This window comes from Arctopsyche grandis, chromosome 9 (assembly GCF_051622035.1).
Source record: "Arctopsyche grandis isolate Sample6627 chromosome 9, ASM5162203v2, whole genome shotgun sequence".
Lineage (NCBI taxonomy): Eukaryota > Metazoa > Arthropoda > Insecta > Trichoptera > Hydropsychidae > Arctopsyche > Arctopsyche grandis.
In genome coordinates, this window is record NC_135363.1 from 32,702,743 (window position 1) to 32,723,416 (window position 20,674).

Consider the following 20,674-nt stretch of genomic DNA (forward strand, 5'->3'; position numbering starts at 1 on the left):
AACAGCAGTGCACGGAAAAAACTATTTATATTCATACTATACAGCAGCGCACGTTCAGACTCTTTTTGGTACAGTGCAAGACAAAACCAGCTTACTTATGCATACATTACAGAGCGCTAAGATATGTACGTGGTATCGTATATATGTACATACTCGCATGCGCTCTTTCGTTAGTACGGGTGCACTCGCCACTATGACGTCACTACGACTCCATAAATATTTTCACAGTGGCCAAAAAAAAAACGTTTTTCTTGATACGTTTCGGTAACATGTACTGCTGTATAATATGAACAGATAGTTTTGGTTACTGTTACGTACATATTACGGAAAACATCAATGTGTCCATATATCGTATATACTAAATAATAAAAACACATACCTCTTCTATAATTTGTATATAAAATTATTACTTTTAATAAAAATACCAATAATTTTATTTTACTACCGCCATCTATGTTTAAAACTAAGAACTGGATAGACGTCAGGCACTTTTCAGAAATTCAAATTTCAAACGATATTTTTGCACCATCGTAATGGTGGAGGATCCATTTACTTATATTGATGACCAAAATGAGCAATATGGCAAAGTATGAAAACGATCGGATAAGAGGCAAATTTTTTCCTGAATTGTAATCTTAAGTGAAACGTAAAGGAGGTATCCAAAATAATAAATAATTTTTCGTAATGCTGTTTACGTATAGTTGTCGGTCTGTGCTCTGCTAGTATTAAAATACTTTTATAGTGCATTTACATCAATTATAGAACACAAGAAGGGTTTATATAAAAACAAATTTTTAATAAAAAATTTAAATAACATTTTGATTAAAAAATATAAGTGAAAAGTTTGATTTCGAATCACCGAGTGTACATATTTTCATTGTGCTATCAAATTATCGTATTCAATTTTTTTGTTAATCATAATAGGCATTCAGTTGATTCATTCTTATTGATCAATGAAATGATTTTTTTAACGAAATGATAATCTAACGATTTCATTAGTCGACCTACACAAATTACACGCGCGTACATATTTTATTAGAAAGTTTCCGATGATTGACTCGTTATTTCCAAAAAAAAAATTATTGCGCACTTAAATTTCGCACATTGCGCTGAATCATCGCATATAAAACATTCAATATAAATTTAGCACAAAAAATTCAAAGTGTGCCACTTAATTGATAAAGTTGATAAACAAAAAAAATCATCTTCTATCGCTTTATATCTAAATGATTCACTTTCATTTATCGAATTGATTCGTTTTATTTATAAAATATAATTAAATTAAAATGACATTGCGAATATAATTTTATGCCGGATTTATGTATCTGCCGATTTGATAATTGAGTAAAACTGCACGGAAAAATCCACACGCCGAAAATACCGAACTTATAAAATTGCACACACGAAGCACCACATGGAAAAAACCGCACATGGAAGAAAACGCACATCAGCTCTAAGAAATATTTTAAAATGGGGTTTTATTTTTATTTAAGAAGAAATAGAGAAAAACTCTAAGATTGTATTTTTATATGTGCGTATTTATGTATATTTTACTAGTTGTTTTACCCGGTTTCGCTCAGTATTTGTAATATAAACAGCTTAAACATGGTGAATCTAATAGTAAATATCCATTTGTTTTTTTATTAAATTTATTTGAATCGAAAAAATATATCGAATCGTCATAGAAACTTCGACTCGTTTTCGATTTCCAACCAAAGATACATTTGTACATACTTACATACTTATATAATTACATACATACAGAGTTTCTTTCGAAATTACATATATATTAGATTCATACTTCTTTGATTGCATTGGACTATTGGACTGGACTTGGCCTTTAATGTCCAGGTTTTACATTCATACGTCATCACTGGCAAAACAATCGAAGATCTTTTTCTTTATGCAAAGTGGAATTTTTTATTTAAAAATCGCATTCATTCGTCCAAATGCACTCCATTCTAATTTCAGACGTCTCTTTATCTCTTCATCTTTACTACCGGACATGTCAATTATTTGACCTAAATATAAATAATTATTTACTACTTCTACTGATTTATCATGTTTAATGAGATGCTATCAGGCATGCAATAGATATTGAACATTAGTTTGGTCTTACCTACATTAATTTTTAATCCTACTATTCTACTTTCCCTGTCCAGCCGTGTTAGTCTGTTAAGTAGGTCAGCTGGATCACGAGTATCTTTCTTTCTCCTTCATTACATGTACATATGTATATACATATATATATTTTATTATTGTATTGTATTTTTTCGACCATTGTGACGCATTAGGGACCCTATAATGCCACAATAGTCCAAACTTAAACTTAAATATTATAAATAGATTAGGAAATGTAGATCAAAAACAAATTAATCTTATAGCAAAGTAAAATTAGAAAACTTTTGTTTAATATCCTTTCTGGAAGTGTAATAAATAATATTTTGCGATCAAATTGTATGCAATTCTTGTGATGCGAATCTTTCGTGTTCGCTTTCATCACAGAACCGCTAATTTATCGTCTAATTCACTTACGCTTCTCGACAAAGCGATTTTTCAGTTAGCTTGTAATTTATTAATCGCTCTAAGTTCAACAGAAACCACAGGATAATTAAAGTAATTAATATGGAGAAAGCCCTCAAAGGATTTGAAAGAAATTCAACCCTTTTCGACGGCAAAAACAAATTTGTTTTCCCCACTTTATGTATCGGCCTTTGCGAAATTAGTATTATATTTCGAAATTCCCAAATAATACAATTTACAACGAAAACATGCCAGCGCAGCCTTATAATCAAATTTTTCATGTTGACTAATAAAATTTAATTCTATATTACACACAATAGCGGTACCGGGCAAAATATTATAAAAATCGCTCAACATTCAAACTCATATAAAAAAAATCTCCATATACTATTAGAATAAACGTAGTACTGCGTATCCTGCCTTCCGCGATGAACCAATATCAAACGTAATACTACGTATCCCGCATTTCGCGTCAAGCTCATATGAAACGTAGTACTACGTGACCCGCTTTAGGTGTGTTAAAAGGTCAACAGACATTCAACCATTCGAATATTGAATAATGAATTCACATACACACACGTACATATACGAAAGCCTCTTGTCCTATGCTCTAAACTTACCGGAGTGATATAAACGAGTCCTATGCTGAATCCGAATATCGCCACAGCTATGACAGCATGCCAATGTTTGACATGTGGAAACTTATCCCTGACAACAGTGATGATGCTGGACGCCATGGCAACATTGGAACCAATTCCGAGAACGAACAACATCAGGAAAAACAGCACGGAAAAGAGCTGAAATTTTAAAGCGAACGTCAAATAGGCGAAATATGAGAGTGAAAGTGTTCGTATTATATGTATATGAAATAAGAACCTGAGGGACCGCTTTAAATTTGCTGATGGCCTCCGGATATGAAACGAAAGCCAAAGCCCACCCACTCTGAACAACATCCGGAATCTCCTTTCCGGACTCCTGGGCCAGGTTTCCGAGGATTCCGAATATGGTGAAGCCTGCCAATAGACTGGTGACCGTGTCGAGTGACGTCACGATCATAGCATCCCTTCAAAAAAATTTTTTTCATTATTATTAAAACGTTAATAATTCAATGTTGAATAATTTTCCATTACACAATAGTGTCCGTCATGCAACTTGAGTATAGTATTTACCTTGTATTGTTAAATTACGAAATTACGTGTGTGAGCAATGTATATAAATTGTCGTTGCGTGTTCATTGTAAATGTACATACATACATACACACATACATATGTACAATCATTAAATGTGACGAGTTTCTGATTATTTACATAGATTTTATGTATTTTAATTCACCTGTATGGAATAACGCCTCGAATACTAACCTTTCCAAGCTCCAAGTAATACAAAATAAATCCCTAAAAATAATTTATAATACACCCATATATACTAACTTGAAAAAACTGCATGCCATATATAATATTCCGTTTTTTACAGACATTACTAACAAACTAACCAGTAGATTCTATGACAGAATCACTAATAACCATACTAACACACTTGTGAAGAGTCTCAGTGATTACAACAAAATGTCTATACCCTTCAGGTATAACACACAGATTACCTAAACACAATCTGCTTTAGGTCATCAACTTTAGAGAGTCTTTAATTAATATTATGTATTAGATGTATTATGAGCATTGATAAGAATTGTAAATAAGTTTTTAAGCTCTTTTTCCTATTATGCTGTACATTAACATTAGAATAATATAATAATATGATAACTAACAAAATTAAATTAAAACTGTAAAATAGAGAATGATCAGTAGATCAGTAGCTATTAAAATAGATATAAGATGTTTGACCCACTATATTCGAATAGGTTTTTAGCTTTTGCAGTATCTAACTCAATATTTAGTAAAGCTGTGCCAAGTGTGAGTATTATAATTATAGTCAGGTGTATTTCTATTGATTATGAATTATAATTTATTTAATATAATTATTATTAATTATGTAGCGAATTTTAAAAGTTAAAAATATTTTTTTTTTCTCGAGCTATTGTGAAATCTCCTAGGACTTTCGTCACTCGTAAGTGATTATTTAACTGAATTTAAAATTATTTATAAAAAATATTGAGATAAAATAGCCATCCCCTTATAAACCTAGTTAATGACAAATTAGCGAAATGAATTCATAATATTATGGAAAAAAGGATATTTTTCAGTTTAAAATTCACTAGATAACCAATTAAAAGTATTTAAAAGCAATATAAAATAACAAAAATATATAAAAAAAAACATCTGACTATTCATTCTAATTCTCACTTTTGGCAGAGCAGTATTAGATTTTTTTAGTTAACAATAGCAAAAGCCGAAAATCTGTAAAAAAATTTTAAACGCTCTTATCTCATAAACAGGAAGAATCCAAAAATATTTGAATTTAATGGGTCAAACTTAGTAAAGATTGATTAGTCATCGCTCTGGTAAGAAAAAAACATGATTTTTAATTATAAAAACATCTTAAAGACAGGCATTTCCTAAGTTAACTCATATACTGCTATTTTTTTGGCAGATTTCAGCAACAAAATACATATTATTAATGATCATATTATGTATTTAGATACATTGAAAAAGTACTACAAATTGGATCTCATATGAATTTTTATAGAGAATAGATGTCAATGCAAAGTCTTTAAATATTTAAACATGCATCAATCGATCCGAATTATCATATTAATTTCATACCACGTAATAAACGCCAAAAAAAGACAAACTACATGATAAATTACATTTTCATTCAATAATATTCAGAAAAAAATGATTAATCGTCTGAAATATATTGAAAAAGTTATAACACAATGACGATATATTATTCGCTCGTTTGTTCACCGAAATATGTGCAAACATATTCATATGATATTTTTTTTTTACTAATATTTTATTATATTTAAATATAAATCAATCAGATGGATTTACCGGTATATATTGTGCCTGAAATTGTTGTATGACGAATACATGATGACATTTCCGAAGCAGACAGACAACGAAAAGAAGCACTGGGTTACAGCTGCATACCACACCTAAAACAAGCATACGTACATATTATATTAAATATATAAAGTATTTTAAAATATAATAATAGCGCATAAAACAGAATTTCGCATACAAAGTTATACATAAACGCTTTCGATCTACAATGAAAGTGGACTGAGCGGAATAAGAAAGGGATCTAGCGAGAATTTTCCGAGTTTTCCGAGCTCGACTGGCCACATTGAAAAATTTCAGTGCACATAGAACGGCTACTTTTCAAATCGTCGTTTTTCCTCTTCTTTATTTAGTCTTATCCGTCTAATGCTCGCCAGTGCATTTTTACAATCGTTGAATTTTCCAACTTTTCTATATTTTATATGTACTATGACTATACGTATTCACATAGAGAATATAGTCCATAAAATAGCCCAAATTTTTACAAGCAATTAAAACATATTCACCATATATTCTGTTAGTGTTTTTCCCGTTGATATATCAACACGTTGTTCTGTAAATCACTAAAATTGACCAAAATTTGGATCATATAATTGATTTTTCTCGATCAATGGTCTAATCTGTTGAAATAGTCTTAAATATGTAGTTTAAAATGTGAAATTTCTCACAAATACAAACCCACACACTAACATTTACGTCTAATAAATGACGTCACCGTTCTTAAAACTGACGGAAAGACAACGTTCATTTTTATAAATACATAATATGCGTGTGTAATGTAAAATCACGAACTTGTTCAATTGATTTACAAGTCAATAGTCTCATTACACACCATGAAAATATTGTGACCGATAAAAATGACTTTGAACCTGCATATGTACGAACATATACCAATTTCGCTATCATTTTGAGTACCTGTTAATTTCAGGCACTATAAATTAGTTCACCTGTCACCATACTATATATCTATGTATTTATCATTTCCGAGTCTGCTTGTTTTAATCCTCATTAATTATTTACCCTGAATAAGTTATTTAGGTTATTAATAGAAAAAAAACCTGCTCAGAAAATTGTGTACACAGAAAAAAAGTTTAAAATCGTATGTATGTATATGTTACAGTGAAAGCATATTTTCACCAATTCAAGCAGTGAAAATGTATCAAACAATGAATTCACAACGTTCAACTCTATAAATTTAACCCTAACAACCCGATCTTAAATGAATAGGGCCAACCCTAACTTAACCTAACCTATTCTAACCCTTAAATAATACCAAACCTAACAATCTAATCTCAAATGTATAAAACCAACCGTGAAAATGTAACTGGTTATGATTTCACTGAAAATATATTTTCACTTGAAATATAATTTCACTGTGACATATACAAAGAAGCTCAAACGCGTAAAGCACTAATTGACACGGTTCCAATATGCTAACACCCTCCCCCATAAGAAAACCCTTAAATAAACTAAAAATATTTATAATATTTTTCTATCTGGGCAGTTTTTCAATATACGGAATTATTTATATCGGAAACTTTCGTGATGAGGCTTTTCTACATACATATATGCGCATTTTTCAATCGAATTGTATAGAATAAGAAGTCCTTAGAACAAGTCTGGACCTGTCATCCAGATCTTGCCAGAAGCAATCAATGGACTTGTAATCATTAAAAAAATCGAATGATTATTTCGGATTCCAACCGGAATTTGAACTCTCGATGTCTCTACTACATAGTAAAAAAACTGCCTAATCATTGAGTTATGGTTAAATTTATTTGGCTTACACTTACCTATCACACATTGTCTGATTACAATTTTAATTTATATTTGTATTTGTTTATGGTTCATAGAGTAGTGCACTATTGCATACGAGTAGAGAATTCCCGGCCAAATTCGCTGCTGGCGAGACCTTGTGGTCGACAAAAAACACAGATTGACCGTCTCCTGTTAGAATTTTTTGATTTTTGTGACTAGGGATTGCAATACCGGCATACCGGTATACTGGTTTACCGGTAAATCGGCAAAATTTCACCATCGGTAAATTTGCGCTACTATTCATATTAAAAAAAGATACTTACCGATGGGTCTAGAAGCTTGTCAAAATCAGGTTCAATGAAGTAGATGATGCCATTTTTGGCTCCGGGAAGAGTGACAGCCCTGATGAGCAGAACAAACATGACGATGTACGGGAAAATCGCCAGAAAATACGCGGCTTTTCCCGAACTCTTGACTCCCCGCAGCAAAACCAGGAAAACTGATAGCCAAGCGGCCAGCAGGCAAAGAATTAACTTCCATTCCGGTGTTCCGATGCCGTCATCAATGTTTGGCAATTGTCTGAGCACGGTCTTTCTGCGAAAAATATAAGCACATTGTATTACAGATATATGTACATACATAGAGTTATAATAATAAAATCGCAACGTGTCTACACTCGAGATATAATCCGCAAACGTAGTGCGTATCGGTTTCGGTTCTTTTTATGCTAAACTAATTGAAGTCGTTATCGCGATTGCGGTACACCTAATCAAAATTTCAAATGACTGATGAGCTATTGTGGAAATCCAAATTGTACCAGACTCGTGTTCATTGCGGATTAAATCACTCGGATAGATAGCGTAGCGTAGCTTGCTTACATTTATACTATACTAAAATATGTAAACAATATATGTGTATAATAATAATATAACAAAAAAACATCAACCCAAGCCAAAAACCAATACGTGTGTGTTTTATTCAATGATTTTAAATCATCACGACTTGTTTTCCTCAATTATGTATGCGCATGCACATATGTAGTTATATTCATTTAATTGCATCTTGCATTTTAAAATCCTTTTGCAAAAGCTGACTATTTATGATAATGGAATCGATAGAAACCGGTTGAATGTTGTTGCTAAGAAACGATCTTATTAAAATTGCATTTTATTGGAGCAATTTAATAAATACGGAAATTGCGTGATTTTTTAATCAAAATTACCATTTATTTATATTTTCGGAATAAAATATAATTATATAATATATAGTACAATCTAATATATAATTTCGAAGGAAATTTTTTATGTATATATGTAAGTATCTTTGGTTGGACAATTCAATTGGTTGAATATTGTGTATATTTTTTTCGATTCAAATACATTTAATAAAAAATCAAATGAATATTTACTATTAGATTTTAAGCCATTGTTAAGCTGTTTATATTACAAATACTGAGCAAAGCCGGGTAAAAAACTAGTTTACTATATGAAGCATAGTTGGTAACACACTGATCAAAATTTATTAATATATTTATAGGTATACTGGAAACGCAGTGGTAGCTTATTAGCTAAAATAATCATGGATTCGAAAACGAAACCTATCATGGATTCGAAGTTATGAAAAACGATCAGTGTCTAGCTTTGACAAAGTCAACTTGAGGAGGTTAGTAAATTATGTATGATAAATAAAATCAAGATACATGTAAATATGTACAAGCCCTCTTCTTCCAATATCACTAAAAAGCAAGTGCCACGTTTGGCCCTAACGATTTTTACTTAATTTAATTCGTGCTCCAAATGAAATCAGACAGTATTTATGACGACAAAAATCTTCGATCAATTTGTTTTGCCAGTGACAACGTATGGATGTGAACTATATATATGTACATAAATGAACAAATAGATGTTACGTCAAATAATTGACATATCCGGTAGTAAAGAAGAAGAAATAAAGAGACGTATGAAATTAGAATGGAGTGCATTTGGACGAATGAATGCGGTTTTTCAATCAAAAATGCCACTTTGCCTGAAGAAAAAGATCTTCGATCAATGTGTTTTGCCAGTGATGACGTATGGATATGAAACTTGGATATTTCACTCAAAGAAGTATGAAACCTTGTATGCTTGACATAGCGAATAAAGACAGGAAACGGAATACGTGGGTGAGAAGTATGACTAGGGTAGTCTATATAGTGGATATAGTAAAGAGATTGAAATGGAAATGAGCGGATCACGTGGTTAAAAGAATGAACGAAAGGTGGATTAAAGAAGTGCTAGAATGGTGCCCTAGAGAATGCAAAATGGTAAAAGGAAGACCGCAGGAAAGATGGGTATACGAAATTAGGAAGATATGTAGGGGAAAATGGATGAGAGTTGGGCAAAACAGAGACGAGTGCAAGTGTATTGAAAAGCAGTGGATGGTGAATGATTGTAGATGATGACGATGATGACACAAAGCAAGGATTTGTTGACAGTGACGAGCATATTTTGTTTTTGTTTTTGTACTCATTCAATCATAATTATCAAACTGTGATCCCAATCAACGACTGAGATAGTGAATCGAGGTCAAATCAAAACTTACAAGAAGTACAGCTCGGACGAACTTTCCAATCCCATGGTTTCGTTGATGCTCAGATCTTCTCCGGAGGGATAGCAATTCTTCCAAGACTCCTCGCACACAGTCCATGGCAGAACAGAAGAGAACGAAGCAAACAAATAGTAAATGATGATAGACATCAAGGAAGCGTAGTAAGTCATGACGCAAGCGACGGCTACAGTCTGTCCAGCCCCAGAACCTATCAACACAATCAATCAGATTATCCATTTGTTTTGAACTACCTAATTAAATAGATTCGTCGATTAGATTGAACTTTGAAACTTTGAAAATAGACTCACCTCTCATGGCGGGTACGAAATCGTAAACCTTCACCGATCCCTTGCTGGAGAACTGACCCAAGACCATCTCCATAAAGTACAGAGGCTTCCCTACGAGTATCAGAACTATAATATACGGTATGAGAAAAGCTCCTCCGCCGTTTTCGTAAGCTATGAAAGGAAAACGCCAAATGTTCCCCAAGCCCACGGACATGGCTATGCAAGACATGAGAAATTCGAGACCCTTGCCCCATTGATCCCTTTTCGGAGTGTCGTCCCTGCTCTCCGTGTCTTCACTTTGAACAGTCTTTTCGTCCTTATTTAAAATTAAAAAAATCACATTTAGTAAGGCTGGTATTTTGTTGAATTCGTTGTGCTATCGATTATAATTCTGGTACTTACTGCATTGGCCCTATTTGTGACGCCATCATCCTTTGGTCCTGGATGTACTTCTAGGACGAAAGCAGGATTCAGTTCTCCGTGCAACTCCTGCAAAGTATACATAATCACTGACTTGTTTTTTAAACCTGTGTACGTATGTATAGGTACAATAAAAGCAGCATGGCGTTTTAAATGCAGTTTTATCCTTATGTGTGGGTTTTCAAGAACTACTCGTCGACGTCATTCTATATAGCGAATGATATTTTAGGGAATTTCCGTTAATTTTCAACTTATTACAATCACTATATGAATTTAAGATTCCACGAAAGAGTCCTTCGCATAGCATAATATTTAATAAAGTACACAAACATAAGATTAATTCAAACGTTTTTGATTGATGTTATCAAATTCAATAAGAATTGTCGTCTAGCCGTAAATTTAAATTACACGTTTAAAATCGTATTTGAAATCATCGTATGAAATTTCATCACCCATCGTTCATTAAATATCCATACGCATCGAACCCATTAACTGCTAAAATTCAAAAGTATTTTATGTAAATATATAATACTAACAAATTTTAAACAATAAGTCAGGTATAAACACAGATTACCTAAACACAGTCTACTTTATATCGTCGACTTTAGACAGTCTATCATTAATTTTATGTTTAAGATGTATTATGAGCATTCATAAGAATTGTAAAAAGGTTTTTGAGCTCTTTTTCTTATTATGCTGTACATTAACATTAGAATAATATAATACTATGATTTCTAACAAAATTAAATTAAAAAATAGATCAGTAGCTAATAAAATAGATATAAGATGTATTGTGAACATGATTTAGTAATAATAAACAGCATTTAAAAATCAAAAAAAAAAAACAAAATTGTTTCCCAGACTATAAGGTCTCAAACTCAAGACGTGGTTTGCAACCATTTGTAGCAAACCCATAGCAATCAGCTTTTGCCATTTTAAACTTGCCAGAAAGATCCAATTCAATTTTAAGAATTGCCAATCATCAGTGTACATTGAAATTTCATATGCGCAACCCCATGAATATCTCGTCTTTCATACATGCTGAAATTCAAACAGTCAAAATTCAACCAAAATATGGTTTGCAACCATTTGTAGCAAACCCGTAGTTGGCCACTGCTAGCCGAGTGGGGGATGAATACGATAGCATGTACATTTTACTTATGTCTCATGCTAGATAAGTACGAATATAATTTATTTATTTATATATATTTTAGCTATCAAGCTAATTTAAAAATACATCTTAATTATTATACTTAACTCTAAAATTTATAATTAACTTATATGTACTGTCCCTCACAGAGGTGTCTCTTCGCACCTCGCAGGAATGCATCCATGTTTTTAGCAGACCTGACGCACTCAGGGAGGGCATTATACATGAGCACACCCCTGTGAAAAACACCCCCAGCCGTCTTATTCTTTCTTACTCTACTTACAACTACTTTGTCCTTATTTCTAGTATAAAAACTATGTTTATCACTATTCCTTATTATATAATCATCAAAATACTTAGGTAATAACTTATGATCTAACTTATAAACAAAAGACAATGTACTAATAATAGGTAAATTAAAACGGTTGGCGGCCACTAACTTAAATTTTCGATTTTATCAATATATTATATAAATCTAACATTGACCTAGCATTCATAAAAATCTAATCAATTGAATTTAGATACAAACATACATACATAGATAGCACTTTATAGAGGATTACTGAATTATGACAGATTTCTGATGTATTTTTAATGCGGCTTCCTACAACAACAGATCTGTTAAACTCTTTCCGGAAAAATAATGTTTTTAGATAATTATTTTTTTTATTTTTTTAGATAGTTGATAAATTTCAAATATTATTCGTGTTTCACTTGAAAGTATTACCTACTAGCTGTATTACCCGGATTCACTCGGTATTTGTAATATAAACCGCATAAACATGACTAGGGGCCCTATGCCCCCTAGGGCTTCGCCCCCGGCGCTCCCTAGTGCTCTGTCCCCGACGTCTCCACCCCCTAGGGGGTGGAGCCCTAAGGCTTCGCCCTCAGCGCCTACGCCCCCGGGAACTTTGAATCCTTTGAATCGGAAAAAGCAAATTATTTGTTCGATGACGTCACGAATTTCTACGAACGAAAGATACATACATACGAATTCTCTTTTCAAATTATATATTAGATTTATTTTATTTTATTTATTTATTATTAAATAACAAATTGATAATGAATTATTTAATAATTAACCATTTTAAACTAAAATTAACAACTATAATATATCACAGTTAGCAAAATTTTAATTAGTACCCCTAAAATATTCTAGTAAATAATTTCGAAAGAGACTTTGTATGTAAATTTAAAAGTTTTTTTGGTAGGGAATCGAAAACAATTCAAAGTTTCTATGACGACGATTCGATTGATTGAATATTTTTTTTTTCAAATAAAATAAATTTAATAACAAAAGAAATGAATATTTAATATTAGATTCGCCATGTTTAAGCTGTTTTTATTACAAATACTGAGCGAAGCCGGGTAAAACAACTAGTATAATATATGTAATTCCAAACATAGCATTTTATTAAACTTACATATTAGAAATAAATTTAAAAAAAAATACCAAACGTCCGCGAACCGCATGTGGCCCACGGGCCGCAGGTTAAACAGGGCTGACACACTAGTTATGATTTTACATCATTAAAAAGTTGAACGCAAACAAAAGAAAATTAAGACATCTCAAATACAAAGAACCTTATCGTGCCAGTCGAATGCAAATTACAGTTGATAAGATTACATAATCTGAAGCGACCGCGAAGTTGTAAAAGCACTACAATTAAAATCCACAGCTAATTGGTGTGTGGAAATTAATGCGACAATGGGTTAACCGGCAGCCACGAATTGATTGGTTATGTGCTGTTAATCTGTACCGGCTTCTGGAATTTCGAGATTATTACGTGTAAATTGACACTCGACAATAACAATTCGATCGATAACCAATTAAGAACAAGAGGCTGGATTCCTATCTCACTTTATAAATTACTAGTTGTTTTACCCGGCGTCGCTCAGTATTTGTAATATAAACTGGGTAAACATGGCGAATCAAATAGTGAACATTCGTTGGTTTTTTTATTTAATTTATTTGAATCGAAAAAAATTTAATATTCAACCAACCGAATCGTCGTCATAGAAACTTTGACTTGTTTTCGACGTTCCCAACCAAAAATACTTACAAACTTTCATACAAAGTCTCTTTCGAAACTATATATTAGATAAACGCACACTACATAAGTACATATTTATAAAACACTAGTGATTTTACCCGGCTTCGCTCGGTATTAAACATGCTTTATTTAATAGTAAACATTTTATTAAATTTGTTTGAATATTAATTTGTTTTTTATATTAAATTGACTGTCACGAACAAACAAACATATAAGTCTCTTTCGAAATTATATGTATACCAAAATCCGGCGTGAAAGCGCCTTTGTTATTATTATTATTTATTATTATTAGACTTATTTATTATTATTTATTTATTATAATTATTATTATTATTATTTATTATTATTATTATTTATTATCAGTAATATTTATATATTTACTTATGTATTTATTTATTTATTTTTTGTTTACTATTTTTCAATACTTTTTTTTTATTATCTATATATTATTTATATGGGCGTTGGGGATTGCACTATTCTCCTCATCGTCTGGAATAAAAGCTATTATTATTATTATTATTTGCGCCCTAGGCCTTCGCCCCGGGGCCTTCGAATCCTTTGAATCGAAAATAAATCGAATCGGCGCCTATGAATCGAAAAATAAATAAATCGAATGTGTTGTTTCCAACCAACCAACCAATGTTACATATATATATATATATGTATATATATATATATATATATATATATATATATATATATATATATATATATATATATATATATATATATATTTATAAATATATATATATATATATATATATATATACAAAGTCTCTTTCAAAATTTCATATATGTACATATTAGACTAGCTAAACCCGGCATGCGTTGCAATGCCACAATAACGCGTGCAATTCCCGTTCCCGTTCCTGTTCCCGTTGCGTTCCCGTTTCAAGCGTCTCTTCAAATCCATGTCGTCATAAACCAAATGGTAACGTTTCAAACTTTCGCTTCGGTAAAATCGTAAATAAGAATATTATTATTAAGACGTTTTTTCACAGTAAGCTTTCCGGACATGCATACAAAAAATCCTGAAAGTTCCATCGTAATCGGTTGAGTGGTTTAGGAGTCTATACGAAACAAACAGGTAGACAGACAAACAGACCTTCAATTTTATATATGTATGTATATATATATATATATATATATATATATATATATATATATATATATATATATACATATATATATATATATATATATATATATACATATTATTTTTTTTCGATTCAAATAAATTTAATAAAAAAACAAATTAATATTTACTATTAGATTCGCCATGTTTAAGCTGTTTATATAACAAACACTGAGCGAAGCCGGGTAAAATAACTAGTCTAATATATATGTAGTTTTGAAAGAGACTTTGTATGTATTGTACATGTGTAAGTTTTGGTTCGTAGAATCAAGAAAAAACATGTATATATATATATATATACAATATGTATATTATTTGCTGTCAATATTTCCTCTAGGAAAATAGTGCCACGAGCATTTAGCGCCATCTATTGAAAATTAATTGTTCTATTGCTGTTTTATATCTAACTAGTTATTTTACCCGGCTTCGCTCAGTATTTGTAATATAAACAGCTTAAACATGGCGAATCTAATAGTAAATATTCATTTGTTTTTTTATTAAATTTATTTGAATCGAAAAAAAAACATCGAATCGTCCTCATAGAAACATTCCCAACAGTTGCCAACCAACATTACATATTTTCTTACACACTTACAAAGTCTCTATCGAAATTATATATTAGATAGATAAACAGTATGATGTTCAGTTTATACATTAGATTGTTTTCGGCAGCTAGTGGGTTAGCGCGAACGTCTCGATCGCGAATCAATTGAATGCCAATAGAAGATGAGCTGTCAATGTTTCATTGTCAAACAGCGAAACAATAATAACAGTTTAACTGATCTAACTTCGAATTGTCCATATATAAATCAACCATCAGAACCGTTTAAAAAAACTCACAACGTACATGTGTTTCTATGTAGTTATAAATGTATTGATAGTAATAAAATTAAAAATTGACTAACCTTTGCGACCATCTTCTCGGCTTGCTGTATTCAAAATGTCGATCAAATGGGTACTCCGAAGTTTAGTCTGTGTGTGCTCTCGACTTCCGGTACATCCTGTAAATCGTCACAGAATCGTCATTGTATTGTCACCAAACCGAAAGCGGCAATTACACTCTCTTATCTATGGCGCTTAGCGATTTAATGTGACAATTTGACACGAGCTATTGTTTCGTTCAAATTTAATGTTTGAGTACACCTGTGTTGCCATATAAAACTTATTATACATATTATACCACACGCATAGAAGAGACCTACATAGATTCGGTAATAAACGCCTGTTTTGTGATTCAATTTATGATAAAGCGGACGAAAAATCAATACGTAAACTATTCGATGTATGTATTATGTACAAAGTAGGTATTTTGACCCGGGACAAACATTCCCGATAATTCACGGAATTTTTATTGTCCCGTTTCCCGGGAATTTTTAACTCGAATCCCGGAAATTGGATTTAAAAAAATCAAATATACAACATTTCAAGACTGCGAATGGAAATAATAAATCGCAAAATATTCTCAACTTTGACCAAAACTTTAAGAGTTTTTTCCATTGCTGGAAATTTTTGTCTGGAAAATCTAGAAATAGGCTTTCAGATTATCATTTAAATATTTTAGTATTCTTAAGAAGCTACTTTAAATGATTTTACTTTTATAATTACATTTTTTCCAGTTAATAGATATATTATGTATTGTTTACTTTTTTTATATTTTGTAAATAAATAAATATTTTTTTTAATTAATAAAAAATATATTACATTGAAAAAAAAAGATTTTTACATGTGTCCCGGGATCCCGGAGATCCCGGGAATCCCGGGAACGCATCTGGGTTCCGTCCCGCGTCCCGGGAATTGAAAAAGTTCGGGAATAAAGAAACCCTAATACGAAGTGGGCCGAAATAATCTTATACAATTAAACGAGCTAATCTTTTATACGAATTCATCTATGTATAATTTTTCTCGAAAGCTCTTTATTTTCCCTGCATCTTGATTGGTACTTTGGGAAAGCTTATTAACCCTTTGAGTGCTGACCAACGCTGATAGGCGTTTTGCTGACAAGTCCGTGGGCCTGTAAAACGCCGATAGGCGTTGTAAATTTTGCATCGAATTTCTGAATTTATAACCATAGCAGAATTACCCGATGGAAATCCCTAATTGCTGATTATTTAACATTGTGTCTTGGCATTTAGATTGTGAGCATTACATTTTAACAACAACGAAGACGATGGAACTAGTTTTGGAAAAATACATTCATTAATAGACTTGTTTTGTTTATTTATATTGTTGCACGATATATTAGAGAGTCTAAACACACCTTTACAAAACTCGAAATCCTCGGTGGTAAGTTATCTAGGGTCTGTTTAGATTGGCTACAATTTTTATAACAGCTTTCTATTGGATATATTTTTAAATAATTCTAATTGGAAATTTTCAGCGTGGCTGGCTTTCAACAGAAAATACGTCAGCACTCAAAGGTTTAAGGGTTGAAATTACATTTGTAACTTTTGATATTCCGATATACTACATCCTGCTTGCATAAAGGTAAAGACACAGAGAAGTACGCAGCATATATATTTTATTTTTGTTAGTAATGCAAAAAATCGCTACACGTACTTCGGTACGTCAAATCCGTACCATCACGGCCCTTCTTAATCCTCACCTTCTGTAGTGTTTTCGGTGATATTTTATTATTTTATTGACATAGGTTTGACAGTAATCTATAACGGTGATTCCCATATTTGAAGAAACTTGTTGAAATAATAAGATTAAATTAATAATGACATGCCTCTCACTGCTAGAGTTCACGTACGCATCCCGTGTCGCACTTTTTAATACCTTCTTACATAAATAAGACGCAATTGTGTGCCTTACTGGTGGTGTATACGATCACATTGATGTAAAATACAAATACATGTAATAACATATTTATCTATTATATATAAAATATGTCAAACCTCAGTCTTTCCAATTTAAGGTCTATTCATACTTATCCAGCACGAAACGGCAGCAGCAGGTATCCTGAAAGTACGGACAGTATTCTTTGGTACATTCTATATGGACGCGTATGAATGCGTGAATGCGCATGCGCGAATGGAGTATGAATGCGTCCTTATAGAATGTACCAAAGGATACTGTCCGTACTTGCATGATGCCTGCTGCTGCCGGTTCGTGCTGGATAGGTATGAACAGACGTTTATGAAACATTTATTTTAAAATTTTACCCGATACACAATATTCAATTTAAATTTGATGTTACATATAACTCTCTATTGTTATTATCTGATACAATTTTTATAAATTCCAACTATGTAAAATATCATAATCAGCCATCGACTCTCACTCTCTTTTAAAATGAAATGATTATTGCGAAACATTAAATCGACGTAACCCAAAACATCCCACGTCTTAACATTAACTTCATCCATTTTAAAAATACAACTTTCCATTTCTGTTCCATTCTAGTGAAGCAAAAAAAATCATGTGAAACACATTTCATAAATTATATATGTACATATTAGTTTAAAAAAAAAACTGTAATATACACATTTATTTTGTCCATGACATACATACATAAATATTCATATTTTCAGCGATCTTCTGAATCCAGCGAATTTATGCGTAATGTTCAGGTGCGCGCGAAACAATTCAAAATAAATATACATAATTGCACAAGTTTTAAATTAAACGTACAAAAAAATTCGTACATGTCATTTAGATATACTATTCATTGTAAAGCGTTTGCTTGATCTTTATTACATATTTTAATTAATAAGATACAAATAAATTCTTGTATCTATCAGTAACTTCAAAATCAAATGGTAAATAGTTTTATGTATATAAATTTAATCAGTTTGATCATTAAGTACTTTTTATCAGATTCGTCAGAATTCTATTTAAAAAAAATATCTTCATTATGTGTAATTCATTTGCCAATTAAATCCAAAAAAATGTGAATTTATGTGTAATCTCTAGATTCACTCGAAACAATTCAAGAATAAATATTTAGACACGTACTTATATAAGTTATTATCACTCCTAATTTGACTTATCTATGTACATATAATTCAACTTTTTCTATAGTAGTGGCTCTCAATCCATGAAAAGTATGAGTGGGAATTTACTATATGGACTAGTATTTTATTTTTAAAAAATCAATACCACTTGACAGGTATATACAAATATAAGTATACATAAAACAAAAATAACAAAAATCATAAAAAAATAAAAAGAAAGTAAGAAATATGTATAAATAAAAACAAATATGTAAATAAGAATGATAATTCGTGCTATGTTGGTTGAGTCGAACAGCTCTCGAGAGGGGGGAGTTCATGAGCACGTTTGTTTTAGCCCTAATTGGCAGCAAGATATCACGCTTTCGCTATGATTTCCAGGTTCGGTGATTATTGGTCACAAAGCGCTCGCCCAAAAGTCCAAACGGAACATCTGGCAGCCGAAAAGTCCATCATACTAACGATAACTCGAGTGACAAATGTTCCATATTCGCGATTTTCATGGCAAAAATTGTCTTTTGGGCGATCGTAATGTGACCAATAATCCATTTAGCGTGGCCAAAGATTTTAGCTTTTCCAGGATAGTGTGTAGATTAAGTAGCTTTTTTTCACCTGGTAGAAATATTTATATGTATTTTTATTCATAACTTGCTGAACCCGTTCCCGTTCTCGTTGCTTTCCCGTTCTCGTTCCCGTTCCCGTTCTCGTTCTCGTCCCCGTTCCCGTTTGTAGGAAAAATTTAGACACGAGCAAATTTGAAATTATTCAATTATTTGTTTATTTTAATGCCACTCATTCCCGTTTTTCCCGTTCCCGTTTCAAGTGATGGTGATGAGTAACGTATCTTCCACGCCGTGTCGTCATAAACTAACCTGTTAGTGTGGTTGCCAACAAACACATTTCCTTGACTACACAATGGCGCTTCATACTTTCGCGTCGGTTAAATTGTAATTACGAATATTATTATTAAGAGGTTTTTTTCACAATAATCTACCCAGACATGCATACAACAAATCCTGAAAGTTCCATCGTAATTGGTTGAGTGGTTTAGGAACCTATACGAGACAGACAGACACTCAATTTTATATATGTATATAGATTCGTGTACAAAGTTTGTATATAAAGAATTTTCATATAATTAACATTCATAATGTGTGTTTTAAGACTGCTGAGAACTTTAAACGACCGTTTTAAAAAATTCCGTTCATCTTAGATTATCCTTCACAATATATGTATGTACATATGTATGTAGGTGGAAATTGTAACGAGCAACTTTTTCAATGTCAAATTAAAGCAAATCTACATATACATTTGTGCATATGTACAAATACGGATATGTAGTTGTTAATTGGTGTGTACTTGTAGAAGTGCGGTACACTTTTTTCTTTATTTTGCTCTACATAGGTTAATGGACTTCTTAGAGGTCAGAAACATTTGCCAACAATCATCACAAATATATTTTCACTCACCTGTCATTTTTCTTTTATACGGAAACTTTCGCTTTCGACTCTTTGAGGTTGCCCTTTTAGTTTCGTTTCTTTTTATTTATATTTACTATTTCAAAGATGTCTTTGAATGGAACACGAAAACGAGTAATTCGAACCATAAAATACTTTTACCGCGAGGTTGCGGTTCGAGATGAAAGTACGTGATGCAATTATATGGAGGCTGGATTGTAATCGAAATCACAGAATTTATCGTATTTAAGGTTCAAATACCCTCGAGATTTAATATGTACATTTAATCCGATCGTGCAAGTGCATCGAATAAAGCTTTTAGCAATTCAATACCTGTCTAAAATCAACAGCTAATTCAAATGCAATCCACACTGCATGCATATGTGCATA

At 31.8% G+C, this 20,674-nt stretch overlaps 2 protein-coding genes across 2 annotated transcripts in view; both read right to left on the bottom strand.

The window, feature by feature from the left end:
* LOC143916579 (uncharacterized) overlaps positions 1 to 20,674 on the bottom strand; it is a 590,438-nt gene that overhangs the window by 119,234 nt on the left and 450,530 nt on the right. The window lies entirely within an intron of this gene.
* Positions 1 to 20,674, bottom strand: part of LOC143916419 (sodium-dependent nutrient amino acid transporter 1-like) — a 34,962-nt gene that overhangs the window by 14,055 nt on the left and 233 nt on the right. Inside the window, exons 2-9 of the mRNA XM_077437522.1 lie at positions 15,780 to 15,875; positions 10,518 to 10,604; positions 10,137 to 10,431; positions 9,823 to 10,036; positions 7,566 to 7,836; positions 5,476 to 5,579; positions 3,400 to 3,586; positions 3,144 to 3,320 (exon numbers count right to left, since the gene is read on the bottom strand). Of these exons, the coding sequence (XP_077293648.1) occupies positions 3,144 to 3,320; positions 3,400 to 3,586; positions 5,476 to 5,579; positions 7,566 to 7,836; positions 9,823 to 10,036; positions 10,137 to 10,431; positions 10,518 to 10,604; positions 15,780 to 15,791 (1,347 nt within the window). The 5' untranslated portion in view covers positions 15,792 to 15,875. The remainder of the gene's footprint in view (positions 1 to 3,143; positions 3,321 to 3,399; positions 3,587 to 5,475; positions 5,580 to 7,565; positions 7,837 to 9,822; positions 10,037 to 10,136; positions 10,432 to 10,517; positions 10,605 to 15,779; positions 15,876 to 20,674) is intronic.